Genomic DNA, 24,425 nt, shown 5'->3' on the forward strand with positions numbered 1-24,425 from the left:
TTTACAAGAAGAATAAAGCATATCTGTCCAAATTTAAACAACAAAACCAAAAACCAGCCCCTTCCTAACCTACCAGGCCCTTATTCCTATTATGATCCTCATTCCTGTGATACATTGGATCAACTACATGATATTTAAAGGGGAAGAAAATGAGAAAGCAGATGCTGCTGATTAAAAATTATTAGGAATAATAATATGAGAAAGGAAAAAAGAATTCATTTCAATTCCTCTTTCTTGACAAGAGTACTTGGTATCTTTGGCATTTCATCACTGCAGTTCTGATCCAGGATGGACATATGCAATTCTTTTTGGGCATGGTTCTAAATTATTTGCTGGAATAACTGGACCAATTAAGCTCCTCCAAAGACACACTGATGAACTTATTTTGCTGCAGTCCCTATAACATTCATTATTTTCCTCTTTTATTATTTTTGCCAGTCTGATAGGTGTGAGGTAGAACCTTAAAGTTGCTTTCATTTTGATTTTCTAATTACTATTGATTTACAGTATTTTTGCACTCATTTTTCATTTTGTTGTTACCTTTTTTTTGAAAACTGCTTGTTCATATTCTTTGACCATTTATTTGTTGGAAAATAGCTTTTAACTGTATAAATCTGAAACAGTTCCTTATATGTTATGAGCATGAGAACTTTATCAGAGAAACTTAAATATTTTTCTAGTCACCTCTTTCCCTTTGAAATTTTTCCTATATTAGATATGTGCAAAGGTTTTTAATTTTAAACAAAAACTTTCCTTGTTGTTGTTTTTTGTCATGTACTTTTCAAATTTCTTCCTTACTCCTTTACTTCAGGATGTGAACATATATACTAGGATCAAATATCCACATGGAGTTTATTCTGGCATATGGTTTGATGTTTTGGTTTAAACTTAGTTTTTAACACTTGATATATATATATATATGTATATTCCTAGCATTTTTTAAAAATATCAAGTACTTCTCTCAAGTATCTAGGGTTTTTGAATTGTTTATCAAACATTATACTATGATATTTGTTGTTTCTTTATGCTATATTCCTGATATATTATATAACAAATATGGATATGATAATAATCACTATTGATCACTTTCTTTTTTTAAAACCAGTAGCAAATTGTTTTTGTAATAAATACTTTGTAATACCAGTTGAGATATGACCCTAAAAGACACTTTCCATCCCACATTTTTCCACAATTATCCACAATATTCTTGATTTTTTTTCTTCCATGTGAACTATGTTATTTTTTCCTTCTATGTCTAAAAATATTCTCTGGAAAACTTGAAATGCATGGCACAGAATAAGATTAATTTAGGTAGTATTGTCAATTTTTTATATATTGATTTGGCCCATCAATGAGAAATATTTTTTCAATTATTTAGGTCTCCCATTATTTCAACAAAATGTTTATAGTGAGATTCACAGGGTCTTGATACACATTGATAAATATATATATTTTCAAACAGTTTATAGTTTCTGTAGTTATTTTAATGTCCTTTTCTTTTTCTATCTCTTCCTGCTGTATTTTTTTGTTGTTGTTGTTGTTATATAGAGGAATGATAATTTGCAGGTTTCTATGCTGCAACTTTGCTGGAATTATTATTTCAATTAGTTTTTGAATCCAGAGAAAATTGACCCTCTATAGTTCCATAAGTACACCATTATATCATCTGAAAAATGAATAATTTTGTTTTCACTTTATCTATGCTGATTCTCTGTAGTTCTTTTCTTATTCCTCTAGCTAGCATTTCTAACACTAAGTTAAATAGCAGTGGTGATAATGGACATCACAGTTTTATTCCTGATTTTACTGAGAAGGAATGTCCATTGTATATAATTAAATTTTTTTTTACTTAAAGGCAGTTTTCTATTTTAAGGAAAAGTTCATGAATTCCCAAGATTTCTGGCGTTTTTAACAAAAAGAACTACTTGATTTACTCATAAGATTATCATTTGATTTTTTTATCATTTGTGTTTTGACGTTACATTTATAGTCTTCCATATGTTGAACCAACTTTGGTCATAGGGCATAATATTATAATAATTGTTATAACCTTTCTTTTAACACTTTATCATTTTTAAAGTGTCAATGCTGATTAAGACTAATGGTCTTTAGATTGCTTTCTCTGCTTTTTTTTTTTATTCTTGGTTTAGTCTAAAAACTGTATCAGAGAAAGAGATTGCAAGGTTTTCTTGTTATTATTTCAAACATTTTATATATTATTGGAATTAATTGTTTTTTAAATGACTGATGAAATTCACTTGTGTAGTCATCTAGCCTTGAAGTTAAGTTTTACTTTGGAAGCTCATTTATGATTTATTGAATATCTTTTTATGATAATGAATTATTGAAATAGTTTACTTCTTTTTTCATCTCGTATTTTATATTTTTTGCACACATTTTGTGTAGTCTATAAATGATCAGTTTGTTAGTATATAATTGGGCAAAATAGTTTCTCTTAGAAATGGATGATTGGTTTTTATTTTTATTTTTTTTTGGCATAGTTCTAGATGGATACTAAGGATAGGTAGACCAATTCACCATCTTGCTAATGCAGTGCTAGTATTTCTATATTCACATAGTATCTCCAAGATTGACTGTTGTCATTTTTTTGGTCATCTTTACCAATCTGTATAGTATAAAATAAAACCTGAATGACTCTAATTTATAGTTCTCTTACTATTAGTGATTCGATTCAAGTTATCATTTGTCATTTATTCTTTGCTATTCTTTTGTTCTTATTGATTCATTTATCTAGTGTTAATTACATATAAATTTAAGATATCAGAGATTTATCATTGATATTAGATGAAATATTTCCTATACGAATTTTCTTCCTTTTATTTTGGTAGGCACTGCAGACAGCAGAAGTCTGTTGGGCTGGCCACATTGTTTGAATGTCAAATATTCATTGCCAAAAAGAGAACTCACACGAGGTAAGCATTCATGTGGTGGTCAGAAAACTAGATGCAAGGACACTCTCAAGATCATCTCTCTTAACATTGGAATTGATTGCAAAACAACAGACATTGGCACAGGATCATCCAACATAGCTTGCCTCTATTTGCTTTATGAGCAAAACAGAGCTAAATTAGTTAAAAAGAAACACAAGATGCACAGTTAGAGAATGCACTAAATAGTGCATATGGACTATATATCTCTGACCTGTGGTAGAGCATTCCAAGGTCACAGTGGGACACAGGGTAATTTGACTCTTAACATAGTGATGTCATTTTGGTCTTCTTTCAGAATGAAGGACAACACCCAACTAGGTGGGTGGATAGATAAAACATTTAAGGACTTATTAGATGGTCAGAATTGTCCTACATGCTAAGGATACAAAAACAAAACAAAACAAAAACAAAACCTAGTTACTTCTTTTCAGGATCTTCACATTTAAACAGAGAAAACAACACATAAGGAAGAGATGGCAAAGGGGCTAAGGGTTGGAATACAGTTGTCTGGGTTAGGATGGTATAGGTGAAGATACATGAGAAGTGTTGTGTAGTACTGGGATAGAGCAAAATAATGCCACAGCAGGCCTATCAAAGTCAAGGGGAGTTCCAGAAGTAGAACCTAATTTTCCAGAGCATCGGGGAAGGAAGAAGTAGAAGTTAACTATATGATCACTATTATCTATTTTATATCTTATAATTTTTTTCTCTTATTTATTATCTGATCTTGTTTTCAACTAATTATTTTTATGGTGTGAATTTTATATTTAGTTTACTTATTCCATTTTGAGCTTACTATGGTCCATAGTATGAGAACTGCCACGGAATTTTTACCAAATTGCTTTCTACTTTTCATGCCTGGATTTGTCAAAAAGGAAATCCCTCCCCATGTCAATTATATTCTTGAGTTTATTCAACAATGGGATACTGTTTTCAAAGGTTTCTGTTTACTCTTTTATCTCAACTCTTTTCCTTTTCTATTCTTCTATTTTATCCACTAGTGAAGAAATCTAATGTCTCCTGCTTTATAATAGAGCCTGAAGTTTGGTAATGCCCTTTATTTGTACCTTTTCCTATTATTTCTCTTGAGATTACACTTTTTTATTATTCAAATTAATTTTGTTATTATTTTTTTTTCTGATTCTATAAAATGCTTCTTTGGTAACTTGACTGGAATAACACTAAACCCACAAGTTAGAAGAACATTGCCATTTTAATCACTCTCTAATTCTTTGTCTCCCTTTATTTCTGCAAAAATTTGTATTTATATAAATCTTGTGTGTATCTTGGTTAATTCTTTGTCTCCCTTTATTTCTGCAAAAATTTGTATTTATATAAATCTTGTGTGTATCTTGGTTAATTGCCAGATATTTTCTGAGCGTTATTCCTTTGAATGGATTTTGACTTAACATTCATTAAGTATCAGGTACTAGGCATACAAATACAAAAATGAAATAATCCCTACCCTTAAAGACCTTACATTCTACACCTATGTAAACTTTAGATAGATAGAAAATAAGGTCTTTAAGAGCATAGACTCTTTCATTCTTGTCATTTTTATCTCCAGGGTGTTGCTCAGTGCCTGACACAAAGTTTTCAATATATGCTTATGTTTATTTTTCTTGAGGTTTTCTTTTTTCTTTTTAATTAGGATGAGAGAAACATGTTTTTTTTTTACAACATGACTTTTATGGAAATGTTTTACATAACTTCACATGTATTTTAATGGGGACTGAAGATGGGGATAAAGGAGAGAATCTGAAACTCAAAAGTTTAAAAAACAAATGTAAAAAAAATTGTTTTAAAAGTAATTGGAAAAATATTAAAGTCCAAAAAATTAAAAAAAAATACATGCTTTTGGTTTGATTAAAATTTCATTCAGAATGATAATACACAGAAAACATCTAAAGTGTGCAAGTATGTATATTTATATACATGTATACATGTATGTAGATTGATACAGATATGTATATACACAAATATATACTTATTTGTATATATGTGGTTATATATACATACATTTAAAATATTATATTCTATAATCCTATCATGTACAAATATACAATCTACATCTACATATATACATATACATGTGCACACACATATACAAGGCAGGGAGACCAACTTGAAATCAATTTCAGTCACAGAAGTGAGAGGTGATAAAGGCTTGAATAACAATGATAGATCCATGGGTGGAGAATAGGGAGAAATATGAGAGTTATTGTAGAGGTAGAATCAATAAAACCTTGTGATTGACTGGATATAAGAGATGAAGAAGAATGAAGCATGGCCCTAATTGAAGATCTGTGTACTTAGAAAATGGTGTTTTTCTTAACAGAAAAGTGGACTGTGGAAAGAAGAGTGAGAACTAGGAGAGGGAATTAAAGAATTCTGCAAATTTAGAGTAGGAAGAAACCTTGGACTGTATGCCCTTCATTTTACAGATGAGGAAATGTAGGCACAGGGAGGATAAATAGCTTGTCCAGAGTTCTGTTTTAGGCAAAAATTGGATCCAGATCTTTCTGACTCTAAGTCCAGAAGCTTATGTACACATGTTGTATAAGATGTCTAATTAGAAATATTCCACAGCCAGTGGTGATGTAGGGCAAGAGCTCAAGAGAGAGATCAAAATGGGATACACAGATCTTTTATCAACATTTGCAGGGGGATAAATTTTGTGTCCTGCTACTTTACTGATGCTGAAGTAGAAAGTGAATTAGATTTGGAATCAGACAACTTTGGTTTAAATTCTACCTGTATGATCTTAGACAAGTCACTGAGCGCTGAGTTTGACTTTTTCATCTACAAAAATCAGAGGGTTGGTCTCCAAAGTCCTTTCAAGTTCTAAATCTGCAATCTTATTATCAGTTAGTTACTTCACTGATTCTCTGGGGTTTTCTTAGTATTTCATTAATCTGTAAGTAGAGATAATTTTGTCTTCTCTTTGATGATGTGTAACTTTAATTTCATTTTTCTTTTTGTTATAATTAATATTTCTAGGACAATATCAAATAATAGTGGTAAAAAGGATCAAATTTTTTTTCCCTTTTTCTTCTTTTCATCGTTCTATTTTTCCACTCATTTAGATTCTGGACTACCCTTTCTTTTCCTCCTAACACCTTATTTTTCACATCTTCCTCAGTTCTTTACCTCATTTTCCCCACTTCCATATAGGCATCCACCCCCAGCTATCAGACCAATTTAGACTTACGTCAGTTTTTCCAATTTACAGTTTGGATTTCTTAGTCCCAGAAAAAGGTTTTCCAGTTGACAGTCTGGATGTTTTATTTCCATACAAAGGTCTTCCATACATGAGTCATAAAAATCACGGCAGCACAGCTTGAGGTCTTTCAGGTTCTGATTCTTGCTGACCACAGAGTAAAGATCTTGCCAAACACAAGCAGGTAAATCAGAATCATAAGAACTAAAGAAAGAAATGAAAGGAGAATTGTGAGCATCAGTGGCAATTAAGTTGCCTCCCAGTATTAAAGTGTGTACCTATTTGTCTATACAGAAAAATGAAAAGGTTCTACAGCAAATTACAGCATTTCTTAAAGAGAGTAGAAGAGGTAGGATTAGATGTTGGGACACTGAAGGTCAATATTTCTGAGACATACAAGTACCAGTCCATTGCCAGCTTCACTCAGCCTTCACCTTGCTCCTTACTATGTAGCACCTTTTAGCACTATCAATACTACCTCAAACCCTTTAGATTCAGTCAGTGTCAAAGCTGAAACTAAAGTCTGCATTAATCAAGCTGAGTGGAGAAGGAAGTAACGACCTAATTATGGTAAAGATCTCTAAACATCTGACATATAGAGAGACCTAGAATTTATTGTGATAAATTCAATCTTTCAGGATAAGCAGAGCTCTAATTAAACTCTTAGCACTCTCTAGAGCCCAACAATTGTGGAATTTGTAATGGGGAGCTGCTTTTGGCATAAGAGGATGGACACCTTTCAGAAGTCCCAGTGGAGAGATGACAGCCCCAGCTGCTTCTAAAAGAGTTTAAGTAAATTTTTTTTATTTAAGTAATTTAATTTTAATTTAAAGTTTAAATTTAAAATTTAAAATTTGGGGCAGTTAGGTGGCACAGTGGATAGAGCACCAGTCCTGAAGTCAGGAGGAACTGAGTTCAAATCTGGTCTCAAAAACTTAACATTTCCTAACTGTGTGACCCAGAGTAAGTCACTTAACCCCAATTGCCCCAAAGAAAAGCCAGGGTGACAATCTTGACTGGCTACATGTCCTAAGCTGAAAGGAGAACAATTCCCCTCATAAGAAGGATCCATAGTTCAATGTGTCTACAAAAAGCCTAGTAAAGACTTCAAGAAATAAGAAATGAAGATACTCACAAAAAAAGTCTCTGTGCTCCATGACATTGCTTAATACAGAAAACCGCACTCAGGGCATCAGAGTGGTAGACAATGTCTATGTTGATTTCTTGGACGTTCACTAGCACCTGTGTTACAAACTCAGCATCTTGAGTCTCATACAAATGAGAGTACCATTCTGGGAAATTAATATCAGAGAACTGGGATCGTTTATAATTTCTTCTGGATTCTCCTTGAGCCCACTGCAGTAATTGTGACTTGATTTTCGGTGACATTCTGCATCTGAATTTTCTCTCCAGATCCCTTGCTGTCTCTATGTTTAGGAAGCCAAACAGGAAGCGGACCACCAAAACCACAAAGCTGGCATTACGCCCACCACACTCCTCCAGAAGTTCTCTGACACCTGGGATGGAGGAGTCAGAACTCTTCATCCCTTCTTCCTCTGTGCTCATCACATAAAACATGGCAGTAAAAAACTCTTGGAAGCTCAAGTGAATGAAGCTGTAGCAATTTTCACAGCCACTGTCTTTCTGGAAAATGTTCATGTCTAAGAAGGCAGAGACATCAGCTGCCTCCAAGTTATTCCTCCTGAGGTCCTCCTCCTCAAACAGCAGTTTCCTGTCCCAGATCCCCTCAGCAGCCAAGCGACACAGACCCCTCAAGTGTTGAGGTATGAAGTTCTTGTCATCAGGGATGATTAAATTGGAAAGATAACACATGTAGAGGGCAGTGGTGGTTTTCAAAGCCTGGACAGGATTTTGTCCCTTCTCCATCTGCTGTTTCAGGCAAGTGCAGACAATCCAGTTCATCAGGGGAACGGAGCACATAGTGAACAGTGTGCCATTGCCTTTTACTAAATGAAAGGCTTTTTCACCTAAATCTTTATCTCTGAAAAATTTGCAGAAATACTCCTCTCTCTGCTGCACAGAGAAGCCCAGGATCTCCACATGACGTGGACTTTCTAACAAAGGACTAAATTTCCCCAGAGCAGTGAGTCTTGTTGTGAGCAGCAAGCAGGCTTCAGGGAGCAAGGTTTTCCTCAGTAAGCTGCTCAGCAGGATGGGCACTGGCTCCTTCTGCTTCCAGTCTTTGCATAGATCATATCTGTGCTCATTACAAGGGAATTTCAGTTCATCTAAACCATCAATGATGAACAGAAGTCTCTCTGGCTGGGACATGATCTGTGTCATGGGAGTCTGGGGGCCAGGCCAGTCATTGGCGATTAAATCAGCAAAACTGATTATTTTTCCTTCTAATGGGTTCAGTTCTCTGCAGGTGAGATAGAAAACATAGTCAAACCTCTCCTGGAAGAGGTTTCCCTCTGCCCAGTCCAACATCAACTTGCTGGCCATGGTGGTCTTCCCAATACCAGCAGCCCCCTGGAGCACAACAGTGTGGGGTGGAATGCCTATCTTTTGATCAGGATCAAATAAAGTTGACACCCTTGTAAGCTGTCCTCGCTCCTGCATGACCTTAGCATGTTCCCATCCATGGAGAAGGAGCTCATGATGCTTCTGCTCCTTGTAACGATAACCTCGAAGAAGCAGCAGCTCTGTGAATCGGTGGTGAAAGAGCTCATGCTCCCCTGGACGAGAGTTCCTGTCCCTCATGAGCTGGAATTTCTTTCTCATTCGTTCTTGGTACTTATTTCTTTCATCTAAAGTCATAACAAACAAAACACAGAGATATTCAAAATTAAATCCGGTTCTTAGACATCATTGTTCCAGAACCCACTTGGAGGTGAGGTGCTCCCCTGGCTAGGCCCTCATCTCACATTTGCTGATGTATCTCAAGTAAACCCCCAATTCCTGTCTGAACTGCAGACTAATTGATCTTTCTACAACAGCCTTGAGAGGATTCAAGAAAGATAGCAGAATAAATCAGAAAAAGCAAATTGTCCAGATTTCCCCCACAAACAAAATTGCATCTCAAGGTGAACCTAGACCTGCAAAAAACAATCTAAGATCCAAAAAAAGATGCCAGAATAGAGGTTTGGACCCACTGAAACATTTAGGAGCCCTGAAGCTACCTAGGTTGGGAAACAGTCTCAGCCCCAACCACAAGAACTTTCATCTTTCTGACAATGAGGGGAATCAGGGGGTCTGAGACCTGGAACCTGAGGGAATTTTTACTAATAAAATAATATATATATATTATATAAGATACATAATATAATATATATTACATAATATATACATATATAAAGATGCTATGTAACAATATAATAATAATGCTTATATAATATTATATATATATATAATAATACTTTTTTATTAATAAGGAATGCTAGGTACAGCCAGAAAAAGAAATCCAGAGTCTTAAGGACTAAAATGACTCAAAAATTAGAATTGGGCAAGGGGAAACCAGTGAAGTTATGAGACCAAGAAATAATAAAACAAAACATAAAGAATGAAAAGGTAGAAGAAAGTAGAAGACATCTCATAAGAAAAAAATCAGATCTGGAATACAGATCCAGAAGAGAAAACATAAGAATAATTGGACTACTTGAAAGCTATTACTAAAAAAAGAACTTTGACATAATAAAACAAGAAATAATTAAATAAAATTCCTAAAGTGTTAGAACAAGAAAGGAAAGCAGAAACAGGAAAAAATCCTCCTATCATCATCTGAAAGAAATCCTACTACAGAAAATATATAGGAACATCATTTAGAAAATATAGATCAAAGAAAAAACTTTATAAGCAGCAACAACAACAAGAAAAACTAATTCAAATATGCTAGAACTACAATTAGAATTACATAAGACCTTTCAGTGGCTACAATAAAAGACTAAAGGACCTGGAATATTATGTATCGACAATCAAAAGAAATAGGGTTGCATCTGAAAATATATCCAGCAAAATTAAGGTAATAACATTAAAAGCTAAAAAAAAGAACATTCAACGAACTGTCAGATTTTCAGGATTTTGTCTCAAACAAACCTTAACTCAGCAAAAAATTTGACATTATAAGAGCCAATATCTAAATCTAACTTCAAGGGACTCATTAAGGACAAGCTTTATGTTTTATATGTGGAAATGTAAACTACAGGTTTAAGATTGATATTAGTAATTGAGTAGTATAAAAGAAAGATTGGAGTACAGCTAAGTACAATAATTCTAAAAAGCAACAGTAATTATGCTATATGAATGAGGAATGAGACCAAGAAGTGGCAGAGAGAAATTAGATGGGGAGGAGAGGTGGTAGTTCTGAAATACTAATATCAGGAATGAATTAAAGAGAGAACAGTGTGTGTGTGTGTGTGTGTATATACACACACACACACACACATACACACATATATATCCAGAGAGGTATAATATCCTTCAGAATCTATAAAGAAATAAGAGGGGGAAGGAATAAGGGATTCTATAAGGGATAGAATAGAAGAGTAAGGCAAGGTATAGAAGAATATGTAGATTAAAAATAGTGGGATAAGGTGTGCAGATTAATAAGAGAGGGATAAAGAGGGAGGGAAAGGATGGTAAGAGAGAGAATACTGGAGAGAGGGGTGGGGAGAGAAGTGAAGTTATAGCAAGACAAGCCAACAAGAAGTAGAAGAGTTAGCAGAGATAGGAAAATGAAATAATGCTTATATATGTATGTGTGTGAACATAAATATAACTATGCTTAACTGTAGCCTGCATGGGAAAAGTAGGGAGGAGGAAAGGGAGAAAAAAGAATAAAGTAAAAAGTGCATAGCAGAGAACAAAAGAAAATCTATAGGGAAGCAAAAAAAAAAAAAAAAAAGATGGACAGTTCTGAATGCAATGAGTTCTATTATTACATACACTTTATTGAAATGGAAATTTATTTCATATTTTTAAATCTCTTATGTTTAGCTCTGCAGGTGACATTTTTTCTTTTTCTATTTTTTTTCTATTTAAACTTAAAAATAATTTAAATAATAATTTAAAAACACACTCTTGACACATCACATCCCTGACTATAAGCCTTGACTTGACAAGGCCAGTTCCATAGCTGATAACTCCTATCTGAGCTCTTCTGGATTATTTTCTGAAAATATAATGGATGACATGACTGGAGTGCATTTTGAGATAGGATACTTTCAAAAGTGAAAATAAAAAACATAATAGATTTGGCATCCGAACAGAAGGAGATGGAAGAGTCAAATCAACGTCGTACCAAAAATCTGGAGCATTAAAAAAAAAGGGTAAGAAGATTATCACTAGGCTTATCAGAGGAAATTATTTTTTAAAATAGGAAATTTCTGTGTTGCTGGTAAGAATTTTTTAAAAATGGGACAAATAGAAATCAATATGCAAGTACTGAAAAAGATAGTTAGAGAAAGATGATGCTATATATAACTAAAAGACAGCTTGAGGATTTTAAAAAATGTGTAGAACATTGTTGCCCCTGGTTCCGGAAAGAAAGAACCCTAGATTTGGAAAGTTGGGAAATAATAGGAAAACAGATGAGGCTCATCTGGAATTTTTAACTCCTTTCTTGGGAGTCTTCTGACCTAAATCCAAAAAACAGATGCCACTCAAGAACTTCTGGTGGCTTTTGTATTTGGCTCTGAATTTGAGACTCTCCCTTGAAAGAGAGAAAAAACTGAAAAGACCCCAGAATAGTAAAAGAGAAATCTCCTTTCTCTTTTCCTCTTTTTGAAGTGCCAAATATATAAAGGGGAAAAAATTGGAAAGATGTTCCCAGGACTAAATAGGTATATCAGGCTTAACTCTGTATGTAAAAGCTGAAAATAGATTTCTATGTGTATGTCTCTGTGGATGTCCATTTTGTGCTCTATATTCTGTGTTAAAAGTTAGCAAGCTTCTAACAGATAAGGATTCTATTTCTGTGTTGCTGGCTTGGAAAAATATCAGGTTGAATTGCTGGAATTCATGTAATTCTTTGAGTGGCTTCAAGAAAAATCTTCAGAAATTTCAAACCATCCTGTTGTTCCAGGATTATGGTTCTGATCCTTAATTCAGGGTGCTAAATTTCTCTTTATCAGACTTGGTGTGTGTTGAAAGAAGTGTCTTTTTTAGTTCCCTTCAAATAGGAGATTGCCCTAGGTTTGGGAAATGTAGAAGAGCAAAGAGACATAGGAGAATAAATTGGAATGTCACATAACTTTGGGAAAGGGAGCCTGCACTTTTAGAAATAAGAATTAGCAGGTTTGGTATCTCTCCTGTTTCATGGAAGGAGAGGCAGATTTATACCAGGGGACAGTTTTGAAGCTGTGATTCATTTGAAATGGAAAATCTGATTATAGAATGTGTGAAACTGAAGTCACTTTAGATGGATGAGTACATTGATCTTTGATCTTGATAAGGTAATTTGGGAGCTAATTCTGGACTCCTTAGGGATTAAGATAGTGTAAGGAAAAAGAATCTTTTTCTGTCCCTCTGCCTCTGGTTTACTACAGCAGTTTTGTAGGAGAGGGAGAGAGAAGGGGAATTTTATTTAATACAGTGAAGATAGTAAAAACAATTGGAAGAGAATAGGCAGAAGGAGAAATGAGATGTATATATAAAAAGGTAAGTGAGAAAGTTTAAGCATGAAGGAATGAGAAGAGCATAGAAAGGAATTAGAGAGTTTAGAAACTTTTGGGAAAAATGGAAAAACTTTAAAAGTTCTTGAAAGCAAGAATCAGAATTCAGGCTTGTGGGACCTTACTGAGAAGAATCTCAAGGTAAAAATATATATGAAGCAAAATTTGACACTTAACTCTTTCCTGGCTTACAAAAGAAGAGGTTTGTGTGACTTGGGAAAACAACTAAAAGGTAATTTTGCTCGAATGGAATATCTATGTAGATTTTAGGGAATTTCATAAAGTAAAGTACTGGTTAATTTTAAAATAACTTCAAATTGGTATATGTATTAAAATTGGAAACTTCATTGGTTGTGATAGATTTTGTTCTGCCTGAATTGATAAGTAATGGGTTCTTTCTGAGATTATAGAACCCAGATTTGGTTTGGTATCTAGTACCCTGAATAGCATAATAAAAACTGAAAAACCAACAGGAGGTGGAAAATGTGTTAAAGAATTGGTTGTTGTTATCAGCCTAACTCAGTAAAGGTAATCTATGAGATTGGGTATTCCTACCTTTGCTTGTGAGTTAAGAGGAAATTGCAGCTAAAATCATTTAAGTATTACTTATGAAAATTCTAAGATTGTTCATTATATTAAAACTTATGATTGGTAATTGCTGTGCACGTGGAACAAGAGGAAGCCATAGTAGCATTGTCAAAAACAGTGGGGAAATTCTGAAGGGAATAATAGTTATTTTCAACTTTATACTCTAGAAAAAAATTTCCTATAAAATTATGGGGCAGAGACATTCATTAATCTTTGTCATTTTCACATTTGAATTATAGACCACTGTAGCTTCTTCCTACCACCCAACAGATCCTCTCCTATGGCTGTCAGACATTCTGGTGTGGGCAGAACAATGGCTTCTATTAAAGGAGAAGCTAAATCCTCTATAACTAGTCTCTGAGCAGCTCAAATTAAGGCATATTGAATTTTTTTATTAGCCCTTGGAATTCTCCAGTATCTGTAATAATAATACATTATTTGTAATAATTTATAGTAATAATAATAATAAAGAGAAATGATGAATGTTACATGACCTTCATGTAATAAATGATACCATAAAAAAGCCCAAAATTCCATCTTTGACCACCAAAAAAAAAATGATACCATGGCCACTATGGGTCTCCTTCAGCCTGACTTTCCTTCCTTTACCATGGTGCCTGTTGAATGACCCTTCATAGTTATTGATGTAAAAGACTGTTTCTTTACTATTCCTCTTCAAAAGGAGAATAACCCTAGATTTGCCTTCACTATCCATAGTATAAATATGGAGGCACCTGCACAAAGATTTTGTGGAAAGTGTTACCTCAAGATATGAAAAATAGTCATACAATATGCCAAAATTTTGTCAGCTGTGCTATTTCATCAGTGAGACTGAAATATCCAGATTCTAAAATAATTTACTATATAGAGATATTTTATGTAGCACCAAAGATATAAACAATCTCAAATTCTTAGTACATGATTTAGAGCAAGCCTTACAATTCGTGGGGTTTGGTAAATACTGATAAAATTCAGAGAAAACCCCTTTTTTCATATCTTGTCTATATAGTAGACTCTCAAATCTAATTCCAGAAACTTAAAACAAGAATACTTTCCAAAGAATATGTACAAGGAGCAATAGTTGCTATTCCTGTGTACTCTTTTATCAATCACAGGGTATATTTGCATGGATTCATCTCCCTCATCAGTTTCCTGTCCGTCTTATGGCATATATCACAATGATAGCATATCTAAGAATAAATTAAACAAAAGACATCTCCAGCTCACCAGCTCTTCCTTGCTAATTATATATCAACCCTACATAAAATCTCAAATAACATCCTTAATATTTCAGAATAAAGAGTGGCAAGTTTTTATTTATTATTTATATATTTACAGTGGTAAGAAAGATAATCACAGAACCTCTATAAAATTTCTCACCTTGTATGAAAAATATAAATGGAGATTCCCAAAGATAATAAAGAATTATCCTATCGATTCTGCACTTGCTGATGGCTCTAGTTCAGGGAAATGAGGATACTATATAGATAAGAAATATCTATCTAGGGTCATACAAACTCATTACAGTTCGCCACAAAAGGCTGAAATCTCAGCAATAAACCTCCTTCTTAAAAAGGTTACAGAACCCTTCAACATTCTTTTGGACAGTAAGCATGCAATATGTCTTTTCCCATTATTTAAAGGGATTCTGAGAATAGTAGTCTATGCCTTTGTCCCTTTAAACATGGTTAATAACTGAACATGTTTTTGTTATAAACAATATACAATTTGGATTTTTTAATATTTCTAAAACTTGGATTTTTGGTTATTGATTATTGAGTATCTTAAAGCAAAATTAATTGTGAAATGTTGAACTTAGAACCATCTGCTCAGACATCAAGATAAGTTGCAAACTTTCTGGGATAAATCTCTTAATGTTACCAGTGTAAGATTATAGCCAATACTTGTTTAGCATATGTGATCCTTGAGAGTTAACCCCCATGAAGCTTTGATTGATGAAACTTGCTATTTAAGATGAAATCTCTTGAGAATGTAACTGATATTATTTGGAATTTTGAATTCAGGTATGATTGATGGATCAAATCATTAACCTACCATCAAAAAAATTATGTCACATTACTCAGAAGAATGTGATTCTGAACTATTTCAGGTGGAAATTTGTATTTGGGCAAGAGGTTGTAGAACAATTTGACTTCTGCTTAAGGTGGGATCCCTCTGACTCAATTTCTCCATAGTGTTCCTTTGAATAGGAACCCACCTGATTACTCCTGAGTCTGACCATGAGGTGGAATTGTTATGGCAATTGATTGTATGTATTCTAAGGCTGAGGCCTGAAGAACCAGTTTTGATGCTATTTCAATCATGCCCTTAACTTTTTTTCTCTGATGACAAATAATCTATAATTGAAGCAAGTGGTCATTAGAAGGCATAAGTACAATTCAAATATGTCAGGTTTTATGGTTTTTAATCTGAAAATATGTGGTCATTATATTCTAAATAACTAGATAAGTGAATATATAGCTCAATCATTTATTTGTTACTAGGTGCATATGTCTGTATGAAATAAGGTCCTTAAAGTTTTCAAACTAATACAAGAATAATTTATAAAACTGTCTTTTATTCATGTCACAATAGGCACTTATTGTTCCTTTTGCCTCATTACAAACAGGTGAGGCTGTTAAATACGTTATTAATCATCTCTTTTTTCGAATTTGCCCTCATGGGTGTTCCTAAATAGATAAAAACAGACAATGCCCCTGCTTATATTAGTAAAGCTTTTAATGAATTCTGTTGGTCTTACTGTATCCAATTAATTACCAAAATTCTGTATAACCCCATTGGTCAAGCTCTTGTAGAGTGTTGTATTAAGGATAGAAAAGTCATGCTTGATCAATAAAAAAGGAGGAATATACACCAAACGCCTCATAAAGGAAACTATCAAAAGTACTAAATACTTTAAACGTTTTGCCAATGGATAAAATTGGGCATATGCTAACAGAAAAAATACTTTTTAGAAGAAAAAAAGCTGGCAGCCTAGGTAATGTGGAAAGATCCATTAATAGAAAAATGGGGAGGTACCGATCTATCATTAATGTGGGGAAGAGTGTTTGCTTGTATCTTTCCAGAATCATATGCGACCTGTGTGAATATCTGAGGAAAATGTCAAAGCATGTACCATGACTGATCACCTAATGTCAGAAGATGAAACTTCAAGGAAAATGAAAAAGACTGAGTTGAGCAATGCAGAAGATCTCTACATGGAGACAGATAAAGGCTCTGTTGCAGTGAGCAAGTGATCTTGTCATGGCTCAAGGACATTCCATCAAACCTGAATTTGTGTTTCTTGAAATAGTGGCTATTTTATCCATCTAGGTGTGCGGGGGGAGTAGAGAAATGTATTGGACATATTTTCTTTTTTCTCCTTGGTTACAATCTATGACATATATGAATAACATATATGCTACACAGCACACCACAAGCTTTCCTTGTGGCTAATTACAATGATGATTATAAAAAAACTGCCTCAATCTTACATTAGAAGACATTGAATATCAATGGAATTACTTGTATAAATTGTAGAGTCACTCAATGTATTGAAGTAACTGCTTGATATTTCTTAATTGTAGAGCAACTTTCACTTGCAGTATTTCCCACAAATTTTTGAATGAGCGGGAAAACATTGATAGCATATAATTGCTGAAAAATAGACTGATCAAAAAGATAGGAATGTTGACAATCGGGATTATTACCCTTATTTCTTTCATAGTTTCAAACACTGTTTCTGCTGTAACATTACCATCTAAAATGCAGACAGCTACATTCACTTTCTAGCAAGCCAAGAACATTGCTTTGGCATTCCAGATGCAAGAAAATATTGATAAAGATTTTAATAAAAAATTAAATGTGATTTTCCACTTTAGGATTGTGTAACTATAACAGTTATCCCCCTTAATGGATATAAATAAATCCATATTACTTGATGTAGAATATATATACATGCTTATGTACAAGTTTACCTTTATTAATAGAGGATATTTTTATTACCTAATTAAAATTCTTGTGTTTTAGAAATCTCCTATCCCTCCTTTCCATCCTCCTCATTCTATCAAATCAGAATTAACATTCATATCAGGAATTTCAAGAAGAAAACAAAATAGAAAAAGCCAAACAAGCAACAAATACCTCCATGAGAGCTTTTTTCCAACATTTAAGATAATTATCATGGATCTAGTAGATATTAATTTTTCTTTTTCTTTTTGAATTTACTCCTAAAGTCAGCAAGAAAAAGTTTCTCCTTTTTTGTCTAAAAATAATTCCTTAGATATGCCTGGATGTTATAGATAAGACTATACACAGCCCCCTTATTAGCCAAACTTGATTGAGTCAGGGGAGCATTCCATTTATAGTTTTATCTTCTTCAACCAACTACTGTGTTCAACAAACCCAAAGCACAAATCTGAAAGCAGAGAGAGCAGATAATATTTTATTTCCCACCAATCACTATACCAAAACTATGGAAAATGAGGGACAATCTCTAAAACACATCAGAGTTGGGCCTTTTCCTGTTCAAAAAGGAAAATCCAAAAAGGAAGCTGGAGCTTCCACAATAGTTTAATTTCAGGAAATGAGAAACCTTTACCCCAAACTGACACAGAGTAGGAGACCTGAAACTTCCCATGCTTTCTTCAGATAACTTTAAGGAACTTCCTTTAGCAAATCCCCTTTGAAATTTCACAAGTGTTTCCTTTCCTCCATCTATTTCACATTTAGTGATACGACAATCACTCATTTGGTCCTCAGTAAACTCCAGCAGTTCTCTATTACTTTCATTATCAATACAATGTAGGTCTGATGATTTCACCATAAGGATTTTGGCAGTATTTTTCCAGCTTGCCCTTTTAGGAGATATATTATGTTTTGACCTACAAAACTCTCTTTGTTTAATGACTAAAGAAATGTTTCAGATTTTTTCAGCATATTTTCTTAAATTTTATAGAGGGGACCTTAATACTAGCTAATCTGACATCTAGGATTACAGATAAAAAAACGAACTGAGCCTAGTTTTACCTACAGCCAGTGCCTTCACCTTTTACATACCTTCCCTTTCTTCATGTTTTTTCTTGTTTCCTGGAATTGTTTTCAATCTTGGTCCTTCTGTGGATATAAATGAATATAGCAATTAGCCCAAGAGGGGATCAGAAAAGGATTTAAAGCAGTACTAAGAAATGAAACCATGGCACCTTCCCTTAGTGGTCTCCAGGATGGACTAGATGCTTCTGAGGTTAATTTCCAACTCTAATAGCCCATGAAATTTTGTAAAAATACTAACCTTAAGTTCTAGCCATAGAATCAGGAAGACCCATCTTCCTGACTTCAAATCTACCTTCAACCCAATGCTTGGGTTTCATGATAAACTAGTCTAATGTCTTTGCCAGGAAATCTCCAAATGAGATCATAAGGAATCAGATACCACAAATGAAAAGCAACAAGCCTACCTCAAAGGATGGTCATAAGGCCAAATCACATGTTTTAAAAATGTTTTGCAAACTTTAATATGCTATAGAAATGTCACTTATCATTATCAGTTATTTTATCTCATCGTTTTCAACAGGATCCAAAATTATCACATCACTAACCTGTTTGTGAATTCTTTCTGTCTATCCATCTATCACATATATTGTACACAGAGAGTACACATTCATATGTTTCTTTTATATACAGTGTTCTGCAGTCTACTATAGAAGTGGATAAAATCACTGCTTTTTATAATTAAATAATAGAGTTGGTCTATGAGCTCATTTTCTGTAGAAGAGTCATTGGGACATCAGTGTTGCCATAAAGCCTTCGTTTTTCCAGCGACTGGAAAGGGGAACTTAGTCTTCAAAAAGTCTTATAATTCTATGATTATTTTATTCTTACAAAGTTATATGCCTTTCTCTAAATTATGTGCTACTAAATGATAAAATCTCATCAGTCTATTTATTTGCTAAATCTATAGGTCTGGCTATATCTATATGGTTTGGCTTAGCTGTTAGGACAAGCTTTTCCTAAAGAAGGGAGCTTAATTCTATAATCAAACAAAAAGTAAATCAAAGTAATCAATACTAATTTCCTTTTTACTACTCTGTTCTCAGCACAGACTCTGAGAATTGTCTTAAGTTCAGCAGTCTAAAAATTCTCTTCCTGGGAAGGTTTCCCTGTATTGAGATAAAATACTTGATCAAAGAATGACCCATTTTATTTCAGCTCCTCCTTTCTTTATAGGTCCCCTTTTTCCTCTTTTCCTCAATCAGAGATGAAATCTCCTTTCTTTGATCCATTTTCCCAGATCTACCATCTCCTCTTTTCTTCAATTCCTTCCCTCAAGTATGGTGCCTCCTGAACATTCTCTTGCTTCTAGCAAAGTCTTTTTCAAAGCCCTTCCTAGATCAGTAACTGAACTCTACTTCTCCCATCTTGATTGTTAGAAATATAGAGGTGACTCTTCCTCCTTATTTCAGACCTATATTCTATATCCCAGTGGAATCCTTTTATCCTATTTTTATTTATTTTTACTTATTTATTCATTTACTTAACATATTGTTTTATGAATGTTGGGAGAGAAAAAATCAGAGCAAAATGGAAAAACCATGGGAAAGATGAAAAAACAACAAAAAAAGAAGTGAACATAGCATGTGTTGATTTACATTCAGTCTCCTTATTTATTTATTTATTTTTTTTGGGGAGATGCTGATGGCATTTTCTGTCCAAAGTCTACTGGGGATCACCATACATTCTTGTTATTGTATACAATATATTCCTGGTTCTTCTTGTTTCACTCAGCATCAGTTCATGTAAATCTTTCTAGGGCTTTCTAAAGTCAGCATATTCATCATTTTTTATAGAACAATAATATTCTATTACCTTTATATACCACAACTTGTTCAGCTATTCTCCAATTGATGGGCATCTACTTATTCGGCAATTCTTTGCTACCATAAAATTAGCTGCTGCAAACATTTTTGTACATGTTTCCTTTTACCTCCTTTAGGAAAGATTTCCGTGGGATACAGATTCAATATTGGCATTGCTGGTCAAAGGAGATGCAGTTTTATAGCCCTTTGGGCATAGTTACAAATTGTTCTCTAAAATAGCTAGATCAGATGATAACTCTATCAACAAATTAGTGTCCCAGTTTTCCTACATGTCCTCCAATATTTATCACTATTTTTTCCCGTCACCTTAGTCAATCTGAGAGAGGTGAGGTGGTACATCAGAGAAGTTTTAATTTGCATTTATCTAATCAAGAGGGATTTAGAACATTTTTTCATATGACCATAGAGGGCTTAATTTTGTCATCTGAAAATTGTTCATATCCTTTCACCACTTATCAATTGGGGAATGGCTTGTATTCTTATAAATTTGACACAATATTTTATATACTTTAGAAGTGAGACTTTTATCAGAAACACTGACTGTAAAAATTCTTTCCTAGCTTTTTATTTCCCTTTTAATCTTGTTCTGGTTGGTTTTGTTTGTGCAAAAACTTTTAAATTTAATGTAACCAGAGTTGTCCATTTTACCTTTCATTATGTTCTCTATTTCTTCATTGTTCATAAATTCCTCCCTTCTACAAAAATCGGATAGGTAAATTATCCCTTGTTCTTCTAATTTGTTCATGGTATCATCTTTTATGCCCAAATCATATATCCATTTTGGTATGGATTGTGAGAAGTAGGTCTATTCTGAGTTTCTGACATATTATTTTCTAGTGTTCCTATCAATTTTTGTCAAGTAGTGAGCTCTTATTCCAGGGGCCAGAGTATTATCAAATACTAGATCAATTTGGGCCTTAATTATTGTATCATGTGTATCTAATCTTTCCCAATGATCCACCACTCTATTTCTTACACAATACTAAATGGTTTTGATAACTGCTGCTTTATAATATAGTTTTAGTTTTGGTACTGCTAAGCCATCATTCTTTGCAATTTTTAAAAAATTAATTCCCTTGATATTCTTGCTCTTTTGTCCTTCCAGATAAATTTTGTTATATTTCTTCTAGTTTTATGAAATAATGTTTTGGTACTTTGATTGGTATGGCATTGAACAAGTAGACCAATTTAGGCAGAATTGTCATTTTTATTATATTAGTTCAGCCCAGCCATCAACAATTGATACTTTTCATATTGTTTAATTTTGACTTTATTTGTATGAGAAATGTTTTGTAATTGTGCTCATAAAATTCTTAGGTTTGTTTTGGCAGGTAGACTCCTAAAGTATTTTATTTTGTCAACATTAATTTTAAATGGAATTTTTCTATCTCTTGCTGATGGGCTTTGTCAGTAACATATAGAAATGCTGATGATTTATGTGGGTTTATTTTATGTCCTACAACTTTGCTAAAGCTGTGAATTGTTTCCAGTATGTTTTTGGATGATTTTCTAGGATTTGTTATATCATCATATCATCTGCAAAGAATGATAGGTTTTATTCTTTGGTACTAATTCTAATTTCTTTTTCTTTTCTTATTGTTAAAGTCAACATTTCTAGTATAATATTAAATAATAATGGTGATCCTTGGGCATCCTTGTTTTACCCCTGTTCTTCTTGGGTATGTGTATAGCTTCTCTCCATAACAAATATTGCTTGCTGTAGATTTTAGATAGATACTGCTTATTATTTTAAGGAAAGTTCCCTTTATTCCTATGCTCTTTAGTGTTTTTAATAGGAATGGGTGTTGGAGTTTGCCAAAAGCTTTTTATGCATCTTTTGATATTATAATATGATGTCTATTGGTTTTGTTACCCATATGGTGGATTATGGCATTGAACCAGCTCTGCATTCCTGGTATAAATCCCATTTTGTCATAGGATATGATAAGGAATCCTCTTATCCTAAAGACAAAAGTTGTTGATTCATGGCTATTAGTTACCAAACAGTGCACTAGGTCCTGGGAATACAAACATTAAAATGAAATAGTTCCTACTCTGAAGATTCTAGAGAGGAACTAACTATAAATAAAAAATCAACATCGAGTAAGTACAAGAAAGTTTTGGTATGATATAAATTCAGAAACTAAGTGGATCAGGAAAGGTCTTATGTAGGAGCTGAAGGAAAGTAAGATTTTCTTAAAAAATTATTGTTCAAAGTAAGATTTCTAAGAAACATATAAAAATGGAAGGCATGGTCCATCCCCAAACATTTCTTTTTCTGCTAAAGCTCAACTTTTTTCTTTAAGGGAATACTTTGCATATGAATCTATGCATGTATTTTGTAGGGTTTGGTAGTCTGATCTCCCAATATTTTATGCATTTTATGATCATTTTAATGGAATTTCCCTTTATATCATATTTTTGTATTGTATTGTTATTGAATAGAAATGCCGTTGATTTTTATGGGCTTGTTTTTTAGGAAGCAACTTTTCTAAATTATTTTGATTAGTATGACAAGAATAGACATAGAAGGTATTTTTTTTTAAAATCATGAAAACAATATCTTCTAAATAATATTATTGCCCTGCAAATCTTGCTCTTCTCTTCCCCTCCCCAATTCTTTTATTTCTATTGTGCCTCACTCTTTAAAATAGCAGTGTCTCTACGTAGAGAAGATAGTATTGACCTTTATTGAAATTTTCCCAAATCCATAGTATTGTGGTGTATTCTGACTTTCTTTTTCATTTACCATGAAATCTGCTTTCTTGGGTTGATGCCCTCCCACATTTCTAGATGGTCTTCAGCGCTCTAAACACCAACATTTCTGCAAAGTACTCACAGCAAACCAGGAAAGGAAGGGAAAGACGAGAGGAAGAGATGAAAGGAAGGGAAAAAAGAAGGAAAACTTTGTTTTTCAATTTGGGTAACATTCATAATTTGGCTTCAGAGAAAGAAGGAAGAAATGAGGAAAATTAGAAGAAAGAAGAAAGGAAAGGGAGGGAGGGAGCAAAGAAGGGAGTAGGGGATAGGATAGAATCACTTGCACATGCAGGTGAGGAAGAAGCCCCGGCCCTCAGGCGGAGCCTTACCTTTCCTGGCTCGCTCCCACAGCTCTCTCAGGCCCATCTTCTGCCAGATGCTCAGAGCTAGCTCCCAGGCCTCCTGCTCCCCTCGAGAACTGACCAGGATCTCGGCCATTTCTGTGCTATCCACCCCATCCATGCGGCCCCGAGGGATGCCCAGTCCCGACGAGTGGTCCTTTAGGTACAGCTTGAATTTCTTCAGCTCATCCGGGGTCAGGTCCTCCAAGTGTCGAGCCAGTTGGCAGCGAATACCTTCAGCCAATGGGGACCCCTCTGCCCTTCCCCAGCTTCGGGCTCCCGCCCCGCCCTCCTCTGGCCAGCTTTGGAAGCCCCCCCAGGGGACTTGGGCCATGTCATCAGACCTCAGAAAGCTTCAATTTCCTCCTCGGAGACAGGAGAGGCCTCGGGACTCGCTTCCGAAGGAGTCCTCCGCCCCGCGCCCTCTCCCTCTCCCTAAAACACCATCATTTTTTCCGGCAGTCCCCATCCCGCGGCTTCCGAATCTTACTTAATGCAGCCAGACTGTTTGAGAGCACAGCAAAGAGAAAGAGAAAGCGAAGCAGTGTCAGGACCAGCAGTTTAGGGACTTGGCCACGCCCCCTCGAACTCTGAGGCAATGAGCAAAGGCGGGGCGCAACCCCCCGCTTTTGGGGCTAGTCTTCCTCCTCCTAGTCCCAGTCTTCCTCCTCCTCCTTCTCCTCCTTCTCCTCTTCCTCGTCGTCCTTCTTCTCTTCCCCTCTCTTTTTTCCTTCTTCCACTTCAGCCCAGATATTTGCATTTTCCCTTCTTTCAGCAGAATCTTCAGCCTACACTTACCCTACAATTTGGAATCAGAAGATCTGGATTCAAATTCCACCTACGACAGTTACTTGCCTTATGCAAATCATTTCATCTCAAAAGACTTCAGTTTTCTCCTCTGTAACAAGCAGGACAGGAGTTAGATCAAATCACCTCTGAGGTCCCTGCCTTTTTATGATATTTATAAAACACTTGGCACAATGTTGGTCACACATTTTAGGCAGAGACTTAATAAATGATTTTTGAGGGTCAGCTAGGTGGCCCAGCCCTGGAGCACC

The 24,425-nt window shown here is 34.4% G+C and overlaps 1 protein-coding gene and 1 long non-coding RNA gene across 7 annotated transcripts in view; one reads left to right on the forward strand and one right to left on the reverse strand.

Moving 5' to 3' along the window:
- The window catches only part of LOC141563629 (uncharacterized), a 45,585-nt gene extending 37,913 nt beyond the window's left edge, over positions 1–7,672 (forward strand). For both annotated transcript variants that reach the window (XR_012488471.1, XR_012488470.1), the window contains exons 4-5: positions 2,850–2,933; positions 7,585–7,672. This is a non-coding gene — a long non-coding RNA (uncharacterized LOC141563629). The remainder of the gene's footprint in view (positions 1–2,849; positions 2,934–7,584) is intronic.
- LOC141563624 (NACHT, LRR and PYD domains-containing protein 12-like) overlaps positions 1–23,956 on the reverse strand; it is a 59,179-nt gene extending 35,223 nt beyond the window's left edge. For 4 of the 5 annotated variants that reach the window (XR_012488468.1, XR_012488469.1, XM_074304987.1 and 1 more), the window contains exons 1-4: positions 23,356–23,956; positions 18,450–18,506; positions 7,307–8,942; positions 6,163–6,375 (exon numbers count right to left, since the gene is read on the reverse strand). Coding sequence is in view for 3 of the 5 variants with exons in the window: in XM_074304987.1 (XP_074161088.1) it covers positions 6,163–6,375; positions 7,307–8,942; positions 18,450–18,506; positions 23,356–23,701 (2,252 nt within the window). In the remaining 2 variants the exon portion in view is untranslated. The remainder of the gene's footprint in view (positions 1–6,162; positions 6,376–7,306; positions 8,943–18,449; positions 18,507–23,355) is intronic. The other variant, XM_074304985.1, reaches the window with a different exon arrangement.
- Between the last annotated feature and the right edge of the window lie 469 nt (positions 23,957–24,425).

Source organism: Sminthopsis crassicaudata, chromosome 3, assembly GCF_048593235.1.
Source record: "Sminthopsis crassicaudata isolate SCR6 chromosome 3, ASM4859323v1, whole genome shotgun sequence".
Lineage (NCBI taxonomy): Eukaryota > Metazoa > Chordata > Mammalia > Dasyuromorphia > Dasyuridae > Sminthopsis > Sminthopsis crassicaudata.